Source organism: Nymphaea colorata, chromosome 2, assembly GCF_008831285.2.
Source record: "Nymphaea colorata isolate Beijing-Zhang1983 chromosome 2, ASM883128v2, whole genome shotgun sequence".
NCBI classification, from domain to species: domain Eukaryota; kingdom Viridiplantae; phylum Streptophyta; class Magnoliopsida; order Nymphaeales; family Nymphaeaceae; genus Nymphaea; species Nymphaea colorata.
In genome coordinates this window covers 10,406,778-10,409,265 of record NC_045139.1, presented here as the reverse complement: position 1 = coordinate 10,409,265, position 2,488 = coordinate 10,406,778, and the positions used below count along the sequence as shown (strand labels likewise).

The window sequence follows — 2,488 nt, the reverse complement described above, 5'->3', positions numbered from 1 at the left end:
CTGCTTCGGCTCTCTCTTCCTCTATTTCTCTTCTTCTTTTGCTCCTTTTCAATAGGGTGCTGTCGCTGCTTCTTCACGTGGAAAACTGGAGACACCGCTGGTGAACCTGCTATGCAGACAATGATTTGCTTCAATCCATCTTTCTGCTGCCACTTCATTCGAACCAACATTGGTATCAGAGCCATGCATGTCGAATTCCAATAAGTGAAATTTGACCTCTGTAGTGCTTGTGAAGATTACACTACCTACGCATGCATGTATGTCATCTATGTATCATGCTGCTTTAAGATCATGTTTCCCTGAGTGTGAAAGCATGCTAGATAATACTAAACAAAATGTATGGAGCATGCTAGTTTGAACTGTTGACATTCTACTGTCTTGATATAACAGACTGCGGTATGCTTAACAAATATATCTTAGTATCCCTGAGCCCTAAGGAAACATAGGCAGTTCTGTGCCTCACGCAATAGAATCAGAGCTAGAGCTTGCTCTGCTCAATATGAAACATATACAAACAAAGAGAAAACTAAGTACAACATATACAAACAAAGAAAAAACTAAGTACCTTCCATTTGTCACAACCAAGAAACAGACATTTTTTTTAACACACGAACCCTCTACTTTCATCTCCTCTACTGACTAGTTCCCGATGCTCAATAGACTGAAACCAGCTCGTCTCCTTTGTCTTCTGAGAATGGTAGGCACAACCATTGTCGTTTCTCTTCTCTCACAGCCAGAGGTTACACCAATGTTTCTGTTTTGGTGACAACCCAGACCTAGCATTGAGTGTCTGACAGGGTTTGGTGATCAGCCGGTTGTCTTCCCCACCACCTACAAATTTGGAGGCTTTAGCAGGCATTGATTTTTACCTACTGAACCTCCTCTCATTGTCCTCGCAGTGACCCAAAGCTCCAATCTAGCATAAAAGGGCTTCATCTACTCGTTGCTCGTTAGAAGATGCTCCAACCATTCTGTGTATGGTAGAAGTAGTTGAGCACATCCTCACGGTTGCGATGGAGAAACGTAGGAAAAAGACCAACGGCAGAGGTGCAGTGGACGACACCCCAGCAGAGGTTTTCACAGGGAAGGGAGAGAAGCTCTAAGGAGGAGAGAGAAGGAAAACCCAAAAATGAGAAAAATTCAGTTGTCAAAGGGGTTTTATACTTACATTTTGAAAATTATAGAATTAGCCGACCATTTTAGAATTATTTTCAAAAACGCTATCGCATTTTTCAGAAATTAATGCTGCAACAGTTTTGCTAAAAACTTTTTCAAAAAGAGGTTTGTGCAAGTTAATTACAGCGAAACCAGATATTTTATATGAAATTATGCAGTGATACCCTCAAAGTTATTATAAACTGCTAAAAGAGAGTTCCAAAAAATTGTTGTGCAATTTCAGCAAAAAACCGAGATTTTATGTACAATTGCAGTCTGCAGATAGGTAACAATTACAGTAAAAGGGTTCCAAAAATAACTTTGAAAATAAAAAGAGAAACTCATGGTCTAAAATTTAATATTGAGCTTTCCTTGCTCTTAGGTGATACTTTAGAATGTTATTGGAGATCTCCTGATGTACTATTTTCCTTGTTGCTTTCCCTTTATTATTGTTATTTACTTACCATGAAAATTAATTTATAAATGACTTGAAGAGTGGGAGCCTGTCAATTAGCGAAGACCGAGAAACTCAATGGAACAAACATTCATGCATGGAAATGTAGGACCATGTTGGCCTTGACTTTGGAGAAGCTGGTTTACGTAATCAACAAGCCTTTTTCCCGTTTTAGGAGACAAACCTATGAAGAAAAAAGAGCATATGAGTTCTTTGAAACTAATGACTTGGTAGCTAAAACCATCATATTAGCCTTCATGAATGATCTAATCAGGGGATTTACGGATTATCCAATGGCCAAGGAGATGTTTGACACTATCTCCTCTAAATACAACAACACTACTACGATGCTTGTTCAGTTGCTGTTGAAACAATACAACTCATATAAAATGAAAAAGTCATGTAAAGTAGTGGACCATGTTAACAAGATGTTGGTCATGGCTAAAGATCTAGCCATAGTTGAAAATGACATACCTGACAACATGCAGATCAGTACCGTCCTGAACAGCCTACCACCTTCTTGGGATATGGCAGTCATTGTCTTGAATCTTCAATTTGATATTCGAACTTTGGAAAAGCTTCCCATACAGTTAGCTATTTAGCAACAACGCCTGGCCAAAAGAAATGATGCAAAACTGATGACAATTCAAGATAAACATGGTAGTGGTCTTGTGCCTGTAAGACCCAAATAATTTAAAAAATGAAATGATGACAAATTTAAGGGTAATTTTTCAGGTGGTGAGAGATCTCAAGGAACTGTAGTGAAATGTTATAGATGCAAAAAGCCTGGACATATCCAAAAGAACTACAAGACAATAATAATAGGAGGAAGCATCAAGGGGATTCCAACAGAAAAGTCATCTGTGTAGTGTCAGAATC

At 38.6% G+C, this 2,488-nt stretch overlaps 1 protein-coding gene across 1 annotated transcript; it reads left to right on the top strand.

Annotated features, from left to right (window-relative positions):
* The first annotated feature begins 1,722 nt into the window (after window positions 1–1,722).
* Window positions 1,723–2,211, top strand: LOC126409757 (uncharacterized). The gene has a single exon (XM_050075887.1). The coding sequence runs from the start codon at window positions 1,723–1,725 to the stop codon at window positions 2,209–2,211; it is 489 nt and encodes a 162-aa protein (XP_049931844.1).
* The last annotated feature ends 277 nt before the right edge of the window (window positions 2,212–2,488 follow it).

Excerpts from the sequence above, each read along its gene's own strand:
- LOC126409757 (XM_050075887.1), top strand. The coding sequence starts at position 1,723 with ATGTTGGCCTTGACTTTGGAGAAGCTGGTTTACGTAATCAACAAGCCT.